Genomic DNA, 19,392 nt, shown 5'->3' with positions numbered 1-19,392 from the left:
GTTGTATTGGAGTTCTTATGTATTTCTTGTTTACTAGTGATGTTATGAGATGAGCTGAGGCTTCAAAATTGGTGACGTCCAAAGCCTCTCTACCATGATACCAGGTGACCGCTTCAGGAAGTGGTTCAGAATAGGGATGCACGATATTGGGATTTTGGCCGATATCCGATATGCCGATATTTTAAAACTCATGTAGCCGATAACCGATATTAAAGCTGGAAAAAAATAAGTAGTCATTGAAAATAGCAGTTTTGTTATCCATTTCTGACACTTTGAAAAATAATATACTCAAATATATTTTCATATGCTGATATCAAATTGATTTTTAAAAACGCGGTATCGATCTATTTTACTTTCAAAATCTCTTGAAATTGAATCGTTCTGTTACAAACTCTTGTGATATTGCAAATTCTTGTTAGATTTTGTTAGTTAAATAGATCGATACCGCGTCAATATATCAACATATAAAAATATGGCAAAATTTTGTGAATTTTCAGGGGATTTCGTAGCATAACGATGACATATAGCAATATTTCATTAGTAAAAGAGATTGATATGGTGTTTTTAAATGGCAATATATCAGCATATGAAGATATTGTGATATTTTAATGGATCAATATTTTTTCCCTCGTCTTTAGAAGTTTTTAAGTCTGTAAAAAATAAGTTTTTGAGGAAGAAGAAGAAGTAGTATTTTTTTTTTTTTTTTTTTTTTTTTTAGAGTTTAGAAACTCAGAAGCTGATCAAATATCAGCTTAAATATCGGTGGGGTGGCCGATGTCCGATATTCAGTTTTAAGGCCGATACAGGCCGATACAGGCCGATACCCATAGGGGGGCGATTATATCGTGCATCCCTAGTTCAGAAAGCGCAAGAACTTCCACTGGCATTTAAACAGCCTCAGTATTCAGTCAAGATGTGGGAGTTTGTAGGAGAGCTGCTGTAAGTTGGATAGAGTTTGGATTAGATACATTCATTTCAATTCAGTTTATTTCTATAGCGTCAATTCACGTCATCTAAAGGCACTTTGCAGTTCAACCAGATCATCCAGTCAGGGTGATATAAAGTTTTCTATCTAAGGAAAACCAGTTGATTGCCTCGACTCATTGACTCGAATGCAATCCCTCACACCAAGCATGCTTGTAGCGACAGTGGAGAGGAAAAACTCCCTTTTAACAGGAAGAAACCTCCAGCAGAACCAGGCTCAGTGTGAGCGGCCATCTGCCGAGACCGACTGGGTTTCAAGTAGACAGAAGCAGAGATAGAAAAGGAACTTGTCAACCAGCTCACAGGCCGCCCCATCCAGAAGACGCACTGACCACCCCCCACATCAGACGACGAAGAGAGCGCATCCAGCCAGCCACACTCAGAGAAACAGCACTACACTTAAAAACAGGCCGATCTCCAACATCTATAAACAAAGGTGTTGATGGCAGCAGCACAGCTGATATTTCTCTCCAGGATGGTGTCACAGCCAAACAGGAACAGACCAGATGAAGCTACTATGAGAAAAAGCAGAGAGAGCAGAACGTTAGAGATTGAACTAACAGATTCTGCAGAGTGGGAGAATAGAGATAGAAAGAGGAATCTGTTTGGAACATAAGGAAGAATCAGATCTCTGATATAAGATGGAGCTTGGATTTCACAGGAAGCCAATGAAGAGAAGCTAGGACAGCAGAGATATGATCTCTCTTTTTAATTTTCATCAGAACTCTGACAGAGATTTTGTTTATTTGCTGCAGCCAAAGCCTCTCTAGGATGGAGGATGATGTCTGGATGCCAACTGAGCAGAAAGTGCTTCATTTCTACCCACAGCTCTTCCTGTATTGGACATAGTTTTTCACAGCATTTTAGGAAAGCAGTTATTTCCCCCTCCGTCCAGTTCAGCATAACATTAGGCCGCATGTAAGGTGATTATAGCTAATGTTAGTCATTTTGTTTGGCCATAATCTGGCACTGCTGGGTAATTGAAGGTGAGTGCAGCACAGAGTGAGAGTCATTTTTAACCTTTATGTTCGCCGCCAAGATTGAACCTCTGTGTTGTTTTTATTTCAGCTGCTCGCTAACGTTCCAGTGCGCCACTCTGAGCACATCCATCTGTTAGCTCAGGCGGCTACAATTAGCACACATGCTAGTGTGGAAACATGTCAGAATGACCAATGCAGGGTCTGTCCAAGACTGTCTAGATGATGATGATGAAGCCTAACGAGGAAAAATGGCTGAAACAGGAAATGGCTTGTTTTACACTGATATTTTCTGTTGGGTCGAGGTCAACGACCAATTAAAACCTCCGATACAAAAAAGTCTGTTTGAAGGATGTGAAAAGAAAACGGATTGATGTTTCAGTCTGAGGCTCAATTATTATCATTGACTGTGAGACACATCTGAGACGACAAAGAGGCGTTATGGATTTAGGATGAACGTGTTAGATTACTGTGTTTAATCTTCATTAAAGGATTGTTCGGCAGGTCGTCTAGCAGGAGTTTAACCTCGCCTTCTGTTTACCTTGCAAAGCTTTCACAATTTCCTGTAATGGTTTGAATATATTTGATCAATTGTCCATTTTCTTAATGAAAATCCTCACTTTTATTTGGACTTTTTCTATTTTTGTTAGATTTTCAGTTCAGTCCTTTTTTTTAAATAAACATCATAACCTGAACTCATGGTTTAAACATATAGGAAGAAAGCAGGGTGACAAAAATTTATGGTTTTTTTTTTCCCACCAGCATATAAGTAGTATATGAAATCTATCCTTCATGGGCGTAGTTTTGCATAGAGACCATAGGGACATGTCCCTACTAAAATTGTGGACTGTATAAACTAATGTTTATATGTTTAAATGTTTATCATTTACAATACAGCTTTGTTGCTGCTGTAGAGGGGATGGAGAATATTGACAGACAAAAACATTTTTGTTTATATATATTTTTTTAATTTTGGTATAATTCCTGCTCTAAGTGGGTCACTCTGTGAGCTAAAGACATGTTTTAGAGTCTCTATACTCCAGTTAACGATTAATTGATTACCAAATTTGTTGACATTTCAATAATCGTTAATTATTCCGATGAATTGTTTCAGCCCAAGATAAAATACATGATATGGGTTAAATAGAGTAACTACAGCCTAGATAACTTGTAGAGTGAAATCAATATTCTAAATGCTCAGTGTCTGTTCCAGTGCTCCTGTAAATACAATAAATTTATTCGTTGTGCCTTCAATCTATTATTTTGGGTAGTTTCATGACACAGAGAGAACATTTAAAAGATAAGGGTGGGTTTTATCTCTGCATAATTCTATATCTTCAAAAGGAAATATAACAGACATATTTGGACTATAATTTGTTAAATAGGCACAGATTTATTTTCTGTCTTAGTCGCTGGTAATTTCAAATGCAAACCTTTTCAAAGTGGAAAAAAGTCATAATTCCTCATTCATCAGAGCCAATGATGCTTAAGTCATTGATAAACAGCATGTAGTGTGCATAGCGCTTATAAAATTTGTACAAATGTAGCAAGAAATGCTGCTGTTCTCTTTAAACAGAATACACCCTGATTTTCATGTCAAGCATAAAAAAACAAGCATGCATATTTTTGCATAGGACCAATGACACACTAGACCAGTAGTGTCCCTACCAAAGTTAAAATCAAACCTACGTCCTTGCGAAGGAGAAATCTGGTCAGCAATTGATAACAATTTGCTAAATAATCATTATAATAAATAAAGAAAAAAAATGGGGATGAGTGTATACGGGGGGTGGGTGAGTGGGGGGGGTCGTTTATCAAGGGGGCAGGATTGTTGTGGAAGAAGCTTTGCGAGCAAATATGGTTGTGGCCGGATTCTCTGAAGCATCGTTGCTAACCAGTTAGCAACTTAGTGCTAGTAGGTTCCCAATGGGAAATTCCATTGGGACCAAGTAGCACTAAATTGGTGATTTAGAAACGACACTGTCAAGGAACGCTATGGACAGCGGAAACATGCAAGAGGAAATAATGGATGTCTATTCTATTAAAAATTCTCTATCTGTGTAATGGGTCTGTTTATGTGTTGTCTTTAAATTCAGGGGTCCCCTGCCTGTCTTTGCCGAGGGCCCCAGATTTCCTAAATCCACCCCTGTACACAGACTCAATATATGAGCCTCAAAGCAACTTATTTGAACGCCATGATAAACAGCTTCTCCTGCCGATGTACGACAAACCCAACAAAACCGGGAGAAAGAGTCTGTGAACATTTCTATGGAAATGCATCAGGTCAAAATGCAAAAGCACGCCTCGCAATCCTTCCAACATTAAAGGTTAAGAGCTGGATGCTCTCACGCTGATTCCAGTTAGAAATCTCTACCAGCAGCATTTAGAAACCAAGTGGAGGAGCTCTGGGTGATGAGTTCATCTTTCTACATCTCCTCCTCCTTCGTTCCGCTAAGCATCAGGGTCAAGTTCAACTTCATTTCACTGCTGGAGAGGCAGGCCGACCAATTCCCTCAGGGAGGCTCTCTTCCCGTATAGACGTGCATCATGGCCTCTAGCAGGACAATGAGGCACAGATGTGGAAATGGAAACTAAGGTTCTGATCTTAAGGAGGTGTGGGAGTCTTAATGAAGGTGTCTGTAGAGAAGAGCACAGCTTCAAAGACGGTGCGAAGGGATTAATGTTTCCAGTCCAGCAGACAGCGCGTGTAAACCTTTTTTGTTTTTCATTAATATGCAGATCTTCTTCTAATGACCAAACCACTTAATTTCCTGGTAAAGAATATGCTAATGTAAACATTAACCACAAGCAACGGCATTATCCTAATCAGAAACTCCACTGCAGCTGCAGTTTTAGCGTCGTTCTGAAAGTCAGGATCAAACTGAAAACTCTGCAGTCATTGTTTCTGCAGACAAGGCTTAAGCAGAATGACAGAGAGGCTCACTGAGCATGAAGGCATATTTGTAAAGACATTTTTTTCATACGGTATTATAAGCTACACTCAAGGGCGGATTTAGGAAATATGGGGCCCTAGGCAAAGACAGACAGGGGCCATCTCAATTGGGAAAACAACACACAAAACAGACCCATTATACAGATACAGACATGTTAATAGAATAAAAAATTATTGTCCCTTTTCTTGTTGTTTTCCTCTCTATGTTTTGTACTCAGCTGACTTTTCATGCTGTCTCTAAAGGAATGAAAGATTTTTTCCAAGCACTAAGCTCACTTAGCTGATTGCTCCTTCCTGTGTTTCCAAAAAGGCAAAAGTAAATAACCCAGTCCTTCTTTTCACTGTAGACAAGCCATGATCTGCTTATCTGTTCTCCATTTTTCATTTGGATGAAATAATAGCTGCATGAATCATGACAGCAGACAAGATAGAGGAGAGCAGGAGGCGGGGTTACCAATCTACTCGCTCTGGAGAGCAGAGTTCGCTGCTTTTAGATGTTGTAAACAGAGTTTATGGGGCCCTCAGAAACTTGGGGCCCTGAGCAACTGCCTAGTATTTCCTAATGGTAAATCCCCCCTGTCCGTGCACATCCACTTATGATTTAATACATAATTTAGGACAGTAAGGATGTGCTTTTTAACACGTTTATAGATCGATCCAACTGCTGTTTGACTCTTCAGGATCTATTCGCTTCAGTTCTGCAGATGCATCCTATAGATAATTAAAGCAGATTCCGATTAATTATTCCAGGCAGTTATCCAGCTGGTGATGTAATTTAGTTTTCCTTTGATTCTGTAGCATATATAGTTGAGTAGAAGTTGTAAGATTTTCCTTGCAGACGATAAGTTGATCATTTTTGGCATGAGGAAAATAAAAAAGTCCAGAGGAAGCTGGATTTTACAGCATTATTGATTTGATTTATTTCTTCTGACATCCTACCAGAGTTTTAGGAAAATATTGCATATTGTTTTTGAATGATGTCAGGATGATCTGATCTCTGGTAAATAAAAAGAGGAAAATAAAAGTCTTGGCTAAGATTTAAAGAGAAACACCAGATACTGAATACTGTCACTAAATAATCGGAAAGGAAAAGATATTCAGAAATTCCATCAACAGGATTTTATACCAAAACAAACATCAGGCTATAGATGGAGACATTGGGGCTCTTTTTAAATCTGGCAGAGAAGCTCAGTATTTAAGGACTTAATAGTTGTTTTGGTTCAAGCTGCTTTTCTTAAGGTTGACATCACAGTGACACTGAAGGTGCAAACGCTCTGCAGATATATAAACGTACAGAAAATGCAAAAATGATGCAAACACCACTTGGATTTAAAGCAACTCAGAGTTTCAGCTCTCAGTTTTCTGTGAGTTTATTCCAGATTAGTGGAGCAGAAGAACTAAAGGGGTGATAGAATGCAAAACCAAGTTTCCATTGTCATGGATTAATAACGATAGTTCAGTGGGTGAAATGGACGTACAGAGAAGTTCAAACCCCATCAACACCTCCTTTTTCTGCAAATCTCACAATTCTAAACTTCCACTATAAAACAGGTGAATTCAAACGAAGCCCCAAATTGACGTAAACTCAGGGATGTTGCCTTATTTTGTTCTGGCCTGTACTTTTGTCACGCCCTGAAATTGACATACAGACCAGCCAACTGGTTCCCTGGTCCAAAGGAGGGGGGAGTATGGAGTGCCAACTGCTGGGCCGCTGACTGGAACAGACATCAGTAGAGAGCCATAAGCCGCCATCCTCAGCTGGTAGGAGGGGCTCTTGGGGCTGGTAAGGCAGGCGGGGTGAAGCACGAGGCCGCGGGTGCCAGGCTACCCTCACCTGGTCGGGTTTGGTCGCTCCGCTCGCTGCTAGCTCCCTGCCGGAGTTCCCGGACCAGCCACGGAGCTAACGGATCAGTTCGAGCGTCCGGAGTGTTTCGACTACATGCCTCACTGTAGTCGACCAAAATCCTGGACGATTTTGAAATTCCCCCCGGACATTTTCTTAGGTATGAAAAGTAGGACATGTCCGGGAAAAAGAGGACATCTGGTCACCCTACCATATCAACAATCTGATGTTTCAGTGAGTGAGTGATGCGTCTTTGCTCAGCAGCTTGACTGGTTGTAAACCACCCAATTGGCGCACAGTTCATTTAAATATTCATGTGCATAGCATAAAAGGAGTAGTTTTATTCTGGAGCTTTTAACCAGGTTTCCATTAGGGCTCATAGAACAGCAAATATGCCATTTTCAGCCCAACCAATGTTACACACCCTATTCAGAGACCTTAAGGACCAAATACCCTATAGAATCATTCTATCACCCTTTTAAAGCTGCATTTCCATGTTTAGTTCTGGTGTGTGTCGAAGTTAATGCAGTTATGCCCCCGACCTCTGCAGACACTCTGCTCCACCTCTCCATAATTGTAGCTGACCGCAGACAGGAGGCATCTGATTGGTCAAATCTACATCCACTTTACATTACACGTATTTCCTGTTTGGTACCTTACCAGCTTGTTTGGTTTGTATGAACGCCATTTTGGAAAACAAGTCGTGAATGTGGACCAGCTAGAAGAGCGAGGTGCAGAAGAACCGGACCCTGTTTTCCACCTGGATCCCCCCTCTTTTTCACCCTCATGTCCCTGTGTTGTCGCACAAACTTGCCCCCACTTCCTCACCTTCTCGGCCGTATCTAGACCCACAGCTAGTTCCTGATTATCTCTCTTGCGTTGTGGCGTCGAATAACATAGCGTAGACTATGCCTTAATACTGGGTAGAAATCAAAAATATCTGCAAAAAGCTCACTGTGACACACTGCTGTGCGAGGATAACCAGACCTTAAGCCTGTTTTCTGGCTTAAAGGGTCATAATCTTTATTGATTTGCATAAAACACACAGTTTAATACACAGTTGTGCTGTTTTAGTGGGAACAGTGGGAAGAAATTAAGAAATAATAAAGGAACACTCAGAGCCGAAGTCATCCATAACTAAGTCTTCATAAAGTCAGGGGGTAGGAAGTAGGAACTTTATAACACACACCCTTCACCAAGCATGAAGGACTGCATTAATACACGCACAGTCTGGCCTTCATTCACACACACAAACTCCCAGCACACACTTTTATGCTGTAGAAAATTTTTTCCTGACTCACATTGTCAAACGCACACGTTCCCTCGCTCATCCGACAGCGCTGTCTTGTCTCCCGCACACCTGCATGCTCACACATTTTTTTGTGCCCGTGGGGGTCAATAAATCTCCCCATTAGCATTGAGATGTTCTCCATCATAGTCACTGTTGTGGAGCTGCCGCTATGAATTCATTTCATGCCTGGCTTAATGCATATTTGACCTTGGTGAGCTTATCGTGTGTTTTCCAACACACTAGACGCCATAGGCTGGTCTGCTCTGCAGACCAGCATGTCTTCATTTAGGAAAAGGAACTTTTGCCTTTGTTTTCAGTGGATTCCTAAACCTTGTAGGTTTAGCCTGCTGCAGATGAAGGATATTTTATTGTCATGATGTTCACACCGAATATGATTCCTGTGACAGAAGCGATCAGTTTATCCCTGTAGGCGCACAACGATGCTCACGTAGCTGATTGCTCCTTCCTGTGTTTCCAAAAAGCGACGGCAAAAGTAAATAACCCAGTCCTTCTTTTCTCTGTAGACAAGCCATGATCTGCTTATCTGTTCTCCATTTTTCATTTAGATGAAATAATAGCTGCATGAATCATGACAGCAGACAAGATAGAGGAGAGCAGGAGGCGGGGTTACCAATCTACTTGCTCTGGAGAGCAGAGTTTGCTGCTTTTACATGTTGTCGACAATATCGCCAGTAGCAGAAAAAAGTTGCTAGATTTGGCGTTAGGTGACTTTTTGAAATCCAGAGAGAACCCACACATGCTCAGGGAGAACTTGCAAACTCCATACAGAAATACCCCGGGCCGGGAATCGAACCCGGAACCTTCTTGCTGCAAGGAAGTAGCGCAACCCAATTTTTTTCATTTAATGACTTTCATCTGATACAACTTTAATCTTGTAATTTGCAATTTTATCCTCATAATGTTATGACATTACTTTGATAACCTTAACCCATTATGATTTCATTCTGGTAGTATTACAATTTTATTTTTGTAATCGTATGACTGTATTCTGCTGCGCCTAATCTGGTAACATTGCAATTTTAATCTTATAAAATTACGACTTTATTCGTTTTTTCCAGCTTTTTTTTTTAATTGTCATCACACTATCGCAAGTACAGAACAATGAAATGAACTGCATTCAACCCATCCCCTTGGGAAGCAGTGGGGTGCCATTGTGCGGCGCCCGGGGAGCAGTGCAGGGACCCAGAGTGACAGTCCATGGGGGTGTGGCTTTGAACTCAGGATTTCACGCCCTAACCACTAGGCCGCTACTCCCCTTAGTGTTATGTTTTTATTCTCTTTACTTTGTTCAGATGGGCTAATCTTGAGACATTTTTTATATTTATAGAATTTATAGTTGAAAAAAACTGGAATCAATATTTCCTCAGTGGGGTTTATATTCTCTGCTCTGAGGGTTTCCTAAATGTTTTCTTTATTTGTTCTTGTTCACTGTATTATTTAATCTGCTCATTCTTTAATAAAGATGAACTGAACATTTGTCTGACTCTTATCAGCTGTCACTTCATGCTCTAACTATAATATCCTGTGTATTTGCAGTACATGCTTTATGTGTTTTAAAATGTAATAATGTGGATGATCTCCTTTTCTGCTTCTATTTGATTTTCCAACAGATGGTAGCCAGCCGTCTCTCGCCCAGCCATCCCTGACAATGCCGAGTTTTCCTTACGGAGGCTGTGAGTCGGTGGAGCTCTCCTACCAGAGCGGTGCGTTCACATACACTCTGATAAAACAATTCAATTCAGTTTATTTCTATAGCGCCAATTCACAACACATGTCATCTCAAGGCACTTTACAGTTCACCAGATCATCCAGTCAAACTGATTCAAAGTTTTCTATCTAAGGAAAACCAGTTGATTGCATTGACTCAAAGACAATCCCCCACACTAAGCATGCTTGTAGCGACAGTGGGGATGAAAAACACCATTTTAACAGGAAGAAACCTCCAGCAGAACCAGGCTCATTGTGAGCGGCCATCTGCTGAGGCCGACTGGGGTTTAAGGAGACAGAAGGAGAGATACAAAAGGCAGCTGTAAAAGGCGGCCCTGTCCAGGAAACACACAGCCAGGCAGAGGAGCTTTGAGCCAGCTCCCATGTCAGAGGATAAGGAGAGCACATCCAGTCATTCACAGTCAGAGAAACGGGGCTACACTGAAAAACAGGCCCACTCCAATATCTATAAAACAAAACCTTCTTTCCTCCTTCAGATTACACGTTTTCTAAATCTAAACTATATCAGAAACCTACATTAATTTGAATTTGGCATGTTGGACCTCTTCATCGCATGCAAATGGAGTTTTTGAGAGAAAAATAAGTTTTAAAAAGCATCTTTAGTTTATCTAGAAAGTCTGCTACCAAACAGCAATCTGGTTGCATGTCAGAAAACATTGGGATGACCGATTTGTTTGGCTTGATGAGGTATTTTCATCTTTTTAAAGGGTTTTAACTCTTTACTCTCCACAAAAAGAGGTTGTATAAACCTTGCTGGGTTAGAATGTGAAACACTTTCAGAAGTGCTAATAAACATTTCAATAACAGGCAACTCTCTAAATGTTAGTCAGGCACTGTACAGCAGTCACAGCGACATTTTACAGTCAATGTTAGAGGTTCACACCACATTGTTTAGGCATTTCTTCTTCCTCTCTGTATAATATGTGGAGCCCAAAGGGAGGTAGAAACTGAAAATGTATTAGTAATTGTTCTTTCCCTTATGTTTTACTTTTCCTCCATTGATATCCTTGAGCTGCTCTTACTGGAGCAGTTTGGTTCATTTATTCCCTAAAGGTAACGAGCTGTTCTCAGATCAGGTGAAAATGCAATATTCAGCACTCATTTCTGGATGTTCTTTATCTTTTTCTGACATTTATACATGACCTATTTTAACGACTGGTTTTCTTAATGTGCAAAAAAATTATTTGGAAAATTATTTTTTCTCCCCTAATTTGCTATATTACCACAACATTATCTATCTGTACTTTTACATGTTTTAGACTTTGAAATACTAGCTCATGCATCCCCAAATCGGTCCTGGAGGGCCGCTGTGCTGCAGGTTTTACAGAGTTTCCTGCTCCAGCACAGATGAACTGCTGCTGAACTGCAATCATCAGAATCAGCTATGCTGAAGCTGAGAAACCTCTAAAACCTGCAGGACAGCGGCCCTCCAGGACCGACTTTGGAGATGCCCGTACTAGGTTTTAAAAGCCAACACAGCATGTTTCCATCCTTTGCAGACCAGGCGGTGCAAAGCAGAAGGTCGTCATACGTTTAGATTATATTTAGCTGTAATGAACAGGAAATAGAGGCAGTGAACGAGCACAGACCACAGATCAATAATAAAATGAGTTGTAATCCAGCTACTTGTCCTTATTTCATCACGTCAGCCAGGATTAGCGATGGTTCTTTCCACCCAGAGACACAGAAAAAGAAATGTGGTTCTAATGGGACGGCAGCAGCAGAAACAGTAGGTCATTGTGTTTGTTTTTAGTCTTCGGCCAAAATTAAATCTGCCGAAGAAGATTTAAGACATTCTGCCTATTAGATTAACCTGCATAAACTTCCTTGATTTTTTTCAGCTTTCATATTTTTTATATATTTTTTTTATATTTTTGTAATTCCTGATGAATATTATCAGATTAAAAGTAAATGTGTTAAATTTTCCAAACAGTGTTTAAAATGCTCCAAAAGACCTTTGAAAGGCTGCTGCAGTGCCTCTAAAGACAGGAGTTAATTGAAACGAAGCAATGCTTTGCATTTTTGACTTTTTCACAAATAGATTTCTTTACTTTATTTCTCCTGTTTCTATAAATATGTTTCCCCTACAGGTCAGTTCCAGGCCGGCCAGTTTCAGCCAGCTATTCGAGTGGCAGATCTCCTTCAGCACATCACGCAAATGAAATGTGGGCAGGGATACGGTTTTAAAGAAGAATATGAGGTAAAGACACACATATAAACATATCCTGTATTTAGTGAGGACCATTTGATGACTCCTATTGACTCCCATTGATTTTAAGACACATAATGATTGAATTTTATTGATCTCACAATGGAGAAATTTACCTCTGCATTTAAACCATCCCCTTGGGGAGCAGTGTGGGTTTAAGGGTCTTGCTCAGAGACCCAACATGGTAGTCTGTGGGAGTGGGGCTCGAATTGAGAACCTCAGGATTCCAAGCTCAATGCCCTAACCACTAGACTGCCACTTTGTATGCCCAAACCCTGATAATGATACTAAACCCAACCATTAGCAGTGTATACCTCACCCTATCCTAAACCCAAATTGATTTCACACCTTAGTCCTAAACCTAATGACCAGCAACATGTCCTCACTTTGGTACATACAGTTCTCAATATAATGGGGAAAAAGGAGAAGCCTCACTCTGATACCAAGACAGGAGTACGGGTCACAGGATTGCATGGGTACAGGTAACAGGGGTGCATTTATAAGGGGTACAGGTAACAGGGGTAACGGTAACAGGCATACAGGGGTGCTGGTGACAGGGGTAAAGGGAACAAGGATAAAGGTAACAGGAGTGCAGGTAACAGAGGTATGGTACCAAGAGTACATGTAACATGAGTACAGGTTACAGGGGTACAGGTAACAGGGTGCAGGTAACAGAGGTACGGTACCAAGAGTACATGTAACATGATAACAGGTTACAGGGGTACAGGTAACAGGGTGCAGGTAACAGAGGTACGGTACCAAGAGTACATGTAACATGATAACAGGTTGCAGGGGTACAGGTAACAGGGTGCAGGTAACCGAGGTACGGTAGCAAGAGTACAAGTAACAGGAGTACAGGAAACATGGGTACAGGTAACAGAGTGCAGGTAACAGAGGTACGGTACCAAGAGTACATGTAACATGATAACAGGTTACAGGGGTACAGGTAACAGGGTGCAGGTAACAGAGGTACGGTACCAAGAGTACATGTAACATGATAACAGGTTACAGGGAGGTAACAGGGTGCAGGTAACAAAGGTACGGTAACAAGAGTACAAGTAACAGGAGTACAGGAAACATGGGTACAGGTAACAGGGTGCAGGTAACAAAGGTACGGTAACAAGAGTACAAGTAACAGGAGTACAGGAAACATGGGTACAGGTAACAGGGTGCAGGTAAGAGAGGTACGGTACCAAGAGTACAAGTAACAGGACTACAGGTAACAGGGTGCAGGTAACATGAGTACAGGTACCTGAGGTACCGGTATCAGGAGTACAGGTAACAGGGGTGCAGTTAAAAGGGGTGCTGGGGACAGGTGTACAGGTAACAGGTGTACAGGTAACAGGGGTTCAGGTAACAGGTGTACAGGTAACAGGGGTTCAGGTAACAGGGGTGTAGGTAACATGAGTACAGGTAACAGGACTACAGGGTTGCAGGTAACAGGGGTGCAGGTAACAGGGGTACAGGTAACAGGGGTAATGGTAACAGGCTTACAGAGGTGCTGGGGACAGGTGTACAGGTAACAGGGGTTCACGTAACGGGGTGCAGGTAGCATGAGTACAGGTAACAGGGCTACAGGGTGCAGGTAATAGGGATACATGTAACAGGAGTAGAGGTAACGGGTACATGTAACAGGCTTACAAGTTACAGGGTTTTAGGTTCAATTAGTTATTTCAGGGTAAAATTAGAAGCTAACGTTTGCATCAGGAGCTCGGTATGATGAATTATTTAAAACCAAACTGTAGGATTAATCTTTTCTCTTCTCGTCTTTGTTTCCTTCTCATCCTTTAGTTACCTCCAGAGTAATTGTTTTAATTCAGCATTTATCATGAATGTGTTTTTAAATCATCTTTTCCTCATTTACTTTTCTTGTCTGCTGCTTTAATATTCACTGTGCTGTTCCTGCTCCTCCTTTAACTTCTTTACTGATATATTCCTTCGTCTCTGAGGACAAATGTTAGAAAAGGCTCAAGGAAGAGTCTGTTTTTCGTCTCCTTCAGCCGCCCATTCTCAGAAGAATGAATATTTTCTATTACTGACTCTGCATGGTTGTTGAAAATTGTCCCTCCGTGATACTGCGACTTATATTTTCATTTGCTTCCTGTCATTTTGGTTCAAACCCACTGATACGTTTCAGGGGAGAGAAAATGTGATTTATTCTTGAGTGTGTGCGGATCTGTGTGTAGCATATTCACACACCTTTATTTAGCCTCCACTTGTCTCCTGCTGCAGCTGAATTGATCCACATTAACAGACTTTGGGAGTTTTTCTGTGTGATATTTAGTCCAACATATTCTCTGCTCCATTTGCTGGAAAAACAATTTCAAGTTTATTTCTTCATCGCTAAAACTTCTGTGACAAATCAGCATCCACCACGACTACCGCGCTAAACAGCTTTTATTAAATCGGTTTCAATGAACAAGCACAGCGGCGTGGATCTCCAGGGTTCCTCATGCAATATAAAAAAGGATTGATAAAAGGCAGAGGTTTTTTAAATGTGAACTTTTTCCGCTCTGCAGGTGTAGTTTATATTTCTAAGGCACAGAACTTAAATGTCTCAAACTGCTTTAGATTTGACAATTGATTTGGGCACCATTAAATCAACGTAGAATTTAACATGTTTCACCTGCAGCCATACCTGGTAAGAGCTGACCGAGATACTGGATTAGAAATCCTCTGACAATATTAGAAAAACTAAAAGTAAAATTTTATTTATATAGCACTTAGACAAACTTTATTGTCATTTAGTATACACAGAGTGTATATGAAACTTAATTTTAAAACAGCTTCCCGACTGTGAATGGGCAGCAATAGCACCTATCTAGATATAAATGAATCATATAAGATACATAAACAAAGGAAAAATGCAACTATACAATATTTTAGAAAAGGATCCATTATTAAGGAATTAAACTTTGTAAACATTTTAACCAAAAAATAAGTTTTTTGTGTAACTTTGCTGCTGGTATTAGATCTTTTACTATCAAATCAAATTTCATATTTTATCCTTATTTTGTTATCCTTTATTTTGTTTTTATTAGTATTATTTTTAAAAGAGTTATTCAAATTGATAATTTTTCACATATTGATTTTGTTGTTTGTTTTTCACAGATTTTGTACTTTTATTTGAAAATTTCCATTTGATTAGATTTTTACCAATTGTATTGTTTTCAAACTGTGTTTTTTTAAGATCACATTTTCTTCACTTCTGGGGGCGGGGTTTCCTCTGGAGGGAGGAGTGAAGATGCATTTCTATTGGTCGGCATCTTCGTTAGCAACGTTTTTTTATTGGTCAACGAGCATCAAAAGTAACCATTTGCATTTGCCTTAAAATGAATGCAACTCGTAAAACTCAATCTACTGTAAAAAAAATAAAATAAAAAATGAAATATACAAAAAAGATAAATTTAAACATTTTACTAGTTTAATAAAATTTGAAAATATAAAATCTGTAAAAAAAAAATAGTTTCAAAAAATCTAATTTAAGACAAATATATTGAAACAAAATAAAACAAAAAATTACTTTAAATAAAACCTGAAAAAAATTGTCTTTGCTCTCACTGATGTGAAGTAGCATTAAAGTGAAGTTAAAATGACACAAATTCAAGATCCAGTCAGAAGTCTAGCAGCAGCATTTTGCACAAACTTAAACTGGTCTGGGGAGGTTTAAGTTTATATCCATTCATTTTCTGTCACGTTTATCCCTACTGGGGTCACGAGGGGTGCCTACACTCACATCTAAGGAGAATTTAGAGAAGCAAATTAACCTAACAGTCATGTTTTTGGATTGTGGGAGGAAGCCAGAGTACCCGGAGAGAACCCATGGATGCTCAAGGAGAACACACAAGCTCCATGCAGAAAGACCACAGGCCAGAAAATGAACCCAGAACCTTCGTGCTGCAAGGCAACAGTGCTACCCACTGCACCACTGAGCAGCCTAAAGTTTAAGTTTAACATGTTTAAACTTTCTTAAAAAATCAGAACAAGATTTTTTTTTAAAAGCCCGGATTAAGGATCTAGTTCTGGATGAGAGACAACAGGGGTAGATACAGCAATAATTTGTAAATGATGGAAAAAGGAATGAAACAGAGATATTCCATGATTTAACAGAGTAAAACCTTAGTCTAAGGTTATCCCAAGGTTTCTAACCAAGGATTTTGCAGATAACTAAAACGCTCAAGGATCTTCGGTTCATTTCTTCTTTTTTTTTGTCGTGATGAGTCCTTCAGTTCTATCCTCATTTAGTCCAAAAAAAAACAAAAAAAACCTCTCAGACATCAAGTTTTAATTGAACCCTGAGAGCTTAGTTCAGGGTAAACCAGATTTAAAGCCACGGATACAATCAGTTTAAACATGATAGTTGACAGTAATGGTCCAAGAGTGAGTAAGTAGCAAAGAAACAGCAATGGCTCCTGGACAGAGCCCTGAAGAACGCCAAATCAAACAGGACAAGAAAGATCTGCAAGTAAACAGAGCCAGAAAAGGTTGATCTATCAGACAAAGACAAGGAAAATCATTTCAAAACCAAACTTCTCAAACTATCAGGAACACAAAGATGGTCAGATTAAAGGGCTGGCTATACCTCCGCAGCAGTTTGTCACAGTTAGCTTGTCGCAGGTATGATGCAGATATTTTTGATTTATGCTGAATTTGTAGCGTGTTCTGCGTTATGTTATTCCATGCCACAACTCAAGAGGGACAATCACCAACTAGCTAGGATTGGGGGTGTCCATGTGTCGGTTTGATGAGCTTGTTCGGCGTCTACAACCCCTCATCCAACACCGGATGACACACAGTTCACCCGTGACACACTGTTCCCCAAAGACTGGCCGTGGCGCTGCTTGTGTTTTGGCTTTGGGTGCAAACCAACAGACCATCGCACAGAGCTACAAACTAGCATCCTGTACGGTGTCTGGGATAGTGTCCGAGGTTTGCCAGGCGTTGTGGACGGCACTACAGCCATAGTTTCTGCCATTAGGTACCAAAGAGTAAATATGTATAGTGTAGAGCTCGAATTGATCAATCAGAGGCCTCCTTTCTCTCCTCTGTGCGATGCTATCTGCGGCACTGTCTGCAATTGTCACGACCAATGTAGGTACCAGATTTGCTCGGGTGGTCAGATCTGCACGTTAGTGACGTTACGCTACATGATCGGCTGAACATTGCCACATGATCTAAAACATTGTGGTTGGTTTCTACAAGTAGAATAACTGTTTTCTTTGTCTAAATTCTCTACGAAAGTCATTTTAGGATGTCCCATTTGTCCTTCCTGTTCTCAGATCTAAATATAAAGAATAAAAATAAACTGAGCCTTTTTTGTCACCTTGTTAAAAGGCAGAGCTCAGTCTTAGAACTCAGTACTTTCCTTTAGGACCGACAAGGATTGTTTTCTACTTTCAACTACTTTAGATCGCCAATGAAATAGCAAAATATAGATGATAATATGTTGAGACTGGAAAAGAGATTTGATCCTTAAGAAACGGGTTCAATACAGTTTGTCCGGGTGGAGTTGCCATATGCTGACGTCATTTGAAGGGACAGGAACCCGAGCAGATCTGGTAGCTACATCGGATCCGTCCCAGAAGCGCGGTCCGGCCTGTGAATGCGCCATCGGCTCATTTGCGCATCCAGCTATACATCCAGGGATCTCCCTGGATTTTATTTAGTTAAAAAGACTGAAATGTTTTCCACTCCCCCCAAATAGTAAACGTACTAAAATATAGTATATAGTGATATAGTATAGGTTAATAATGTATTTTCTGAGAAAATAAATGTCTTAAAATCCGACACAGCTCACTTTTTCGACTTTGGAATTAAATATAAATCTAGTCTTTTTTTAGTTTTATGTTTTTCCTTTGGTGTTAACATTACGGTATATAGTGAGTTATCTAAAGAAAGAAACAGCTATGATGTCGTTAGAGAAGCAGTTTAACAAAGAAACTGTAAAAAAGATCTAATTTGTCTCACAAAAGTCATTAAACTTTTTTTGAAGATGTGTATTAGCATTCTTTAGAGAGTTAAGGATAGAAATAAGGGATTTTAGTACCATAATTACATAATTACAGGTACACCAGTTGTGGTTTTCTCTTTATCAAGACCACAATATAGTTAAGAACATTAAACTATACATCCCCCACCATAATACTAATGGTGGGCCATTTTCCCCAGAGATCATCCAGAGCGATTAACTGTTTACTGACAGCTTGGAATAAGAATATAAAGGAACAGGAGGGGGAAGTTTTACAGGCATCATTCTGCCAGGCTCAAGCTCTGATGTAAATAAATATGTGTGTGTGCATGGCGGCGGTGGAGGTTTAATAAAGTGGACGTGGAACACAGCGAACGTCCTTCGCTGGTGTTTACGGGGAGATTCAGATCCCAGAGCAGAGGCTGCCTGTGTCCCTGTCTATGAACAAACCCCATATGGCGCCTTTTTGTCCCCGTCTCCGTGTGCGATCTGACCTACTGTGCTGAAACAGATTAACCTCACTAACATTGAAGCCAGACGTATTTTATTCTCCGCTGGGAGAACGCCTCTTCAATCTCAAGCAGAATCCAACTCCCCCTTAAATCTGGCATCTTCAATTCATCAGATAACCAGAATATTTTCTCCAGATTATCTATTTAAACTGTTTCTAAATGTCTTAATTTTCCTCTTCTGTTTCTGTAGTTATTCTTTAGTTCTCTTTTGCGTACATAGACGTATAGAGGCATATCAGTATAATATAACTTCATTTTTACCTTTAAGGTATACATTTAAATGTAATATTTACATTTAAGATTTATTTAATAGATATAAGATCTAGATATAAAATATGGATTCAAAAATATCATAGTGGTATAAAGATATAGGATGTGGATTAGATTAATGGTATAAATTTCTATTTGTATTTAGCATCTGTCACTAAATGTCAGAGAAAAAAATCTTTTTTTTGTTTCTAGCAAGTTTTAAGAAGTTTTTCCTTTGGAAAAGATAGAAAATGTGCACTCTAATCATATTCTCAGATGACGATTCCTTCACAATATTTGCACTAGAAATATTTCATTGCTCACTTCCTCGTTTAGATCTCAGTTAAAACCAAGTAAACAATCAGAGTTTCTCCAAACAGCCGTACTGCTGAGCAGGGAGGCTTCATGGAGTAATTAAGGGCCCTGTCAAACCATGACGATATAGTCAGCGTATGCCTGACGTCCCAGAATCTCCTAAAACGCTGGTATACACTGAACTTTCTATGTATTTAATGCATAAACCAACTTATGCATAATGCACGGTAGCGACAGTGGAGAGGAAAAACTCCCTTTTAACAGGAAGAAACCTCCTGCAGAACTGAAATGACAGGAACACCCGACAGCAGTGGAGGAGGAGTTGAGTGACGGAGCAAAAAG

At 39.9% G+C, this 19,392-nt stretch overlaps 1 protein-coding gene across 15 annotated transcripts in view; it reads left to right on the top strand.

Annotated features, from left to right (window-relative positions):
* ptprt (protein tyrosine phosphatase receptor type T) overlaps positions 1-19,392 on the top strand; it is a 471,678-nt gene that overhangs the window by 366,150 nt on the left and 86,136 nt on the right. For all 15 annotated transcript variants that reach the window (XM_038297556.1, XM_038297553.1, XM_038297554.1 and 12 more), the window contains 2 exons: positions 9,680-9,772; positions 11,888-11,997. In XM_038297556.1, coding sequence (XP_038153484.1) covers positions 9,680-9,772; positions 11,888-11,997 — 203 coding nt within the window. The remainder of the gene's footprint in view (positions 1-9,679; positions 9,773-11,887; positions 11,998-19,392) is intronic.

Source organism: Cyprinodon tularosa, unplaced genomic scaffold (assembly GCF_016077235.1).
Source record: "Cyprinodon tularosa strain WSP-4 unplaced genomic scaffold, ASM1607723v1 ctg390, whole genome shotgun sequence".
NCBI classification, from domain to species: Eukaryota; Metazoa; Chordata; class Actinopteri; order Cyprinodontiformes; family Cyprinodontidae; genus Cyprinodon; species Cyprinodon tularosa.
Note: the sequence above shows the minus strand (reverse complement) of the source record. Positions and strands in the feature narration are given on the sequence as shown.